Here is a 1171-nt window from a genome sequence, read left to right as displayed (position 1 = left end):
CTCTGTCTTAACAACAACAAAAAACCCACCTAGCCTCTTGCCAGCCTCCAACTTCAGAGACCACTAGCAGGCCCGGCAAGCGGGCTCACATCCAAGACACTGTCCCTTTCTCCCTTTCTGCAAAGCTTCCCTCAGTCCTCTGCCTCTGGACCCACTTCCATTACCGTCTGAATCAGCAGCTCCAGGTCACGGGCCTCGAATGTATGCTGGTTCTGAGGGTCCAGGTGTTCAAACTGCTTCAGGAGATTCAGGTGATCCACCTGTACATCTGGAAAACAGGGAAGAGTCCAAACCTCAGCGAGTGTTCTTTCAAAACCCCCATCTTGGGCCAGACGTGCTGTAAAGAAGTCACAGAGGGCACTAGGGAAGCCCAGAAGACAGGTTGAGCCTGGGGCAATCAAGGAGGGCTTCCTGGAGGAGGTGATCCCACAACTGACTCTGATGCTTATAATAAAAACTAACATGTACTGCATACTTACTGTACACCAGGCCATGCCCTAAACACTTTAATTGTATTAATTTATTTACTTTCCATAAAAACCTGACAGCCTGGGTCTATGATTATCCCCATTTTATGAATGGAAACACTAAGACCCCTTGAGGGATTGTGGCTTGTCTAAGCTACCAGCTAGCAAGTGGCGGAGCAAGGATGGGAACTGGCCATTGGATACCCGAAACCATGACCCGCCACCATTTCCTTTTTTTTTTTCTTCTTCTTTTTCTTTTTTGGGGGACAGGGTTTCACTCTCATCACCCAGGCTGGAGAGCAGTGGTGCGATCTCGGCCTACTGCAACCTCCACCTCCCAGGCTTAAGCAATCCTCCTGCCTCAATCCCCTGAATAGCTGGGACTACAGGTGTGTGCTAGCACACCTGGCTAATTTTTGTATTTTCAGTAGAGATGGAGTTTCACCATGTTGGCCAGGCTGTTCTTGAACTCCTGACCTCAGGTGATCTATACCTCCCAAAGTGCTGGGATTACAGGCGCAAGCCACCCGGCCAGCCACAACCACTCTTTAAAAAAAAAACAAACAAAAGCCAGGCGCGGTGGCTCAAGACTGTAATCCCAGCACTTTGGGAGGCCGAGGCGGGTGGATCATGAGGTCAAGAGATCGAGACCATCCTGGTCAACATGGTGAAACCCCGTCTCTACTAAAACTACAAAAAATTAG

General features: G+C 49.4%; 1 protein-coding gene across 3 annotated transcripts in view; it reads right to left on the bottom strand.

Annotated features, from left to right (window-relative positions):
• Positions 1–1171, bottom strand: part of NUCB1 (nucleobindin 1) — a 27371-nt gene that overhangs the window by 12565 nt on the left and 13635 nt on the right. For all 3 annotated transcript variants that reach the window (XM_017500503.2, XM_017500504.2, XM_037728478.1), the window contains exon 5: positions 165–268. In XM_017500503.2, the coding sequence (XP_017355992.1) occupies positions 165–268 (104 nt within the window). The remainder of the gene's footprint in view (positions 1–164; positions 269–1171) is intronic.

Source organism: Cebus imitator, unplaced genomic scaffold, assembly GCF_001604975.1.
Source record: "Cebus imitator isolate Cc_AM_T3 unplaced genomic scaffold, Cebus_imitator-1.0 Scaffold266, whole genome shotgun sequence".
Taxonomy (NCBI): Eukaryota; Metazoa; Chordata; class Mammalia; order Primates; family Cebidae; genus Cebus; species Cebus imitator.
Note: the sequence above shows the minus strand (reverse complement) of the source record. Positions and strands in the feature narration are given on the sequence as shown.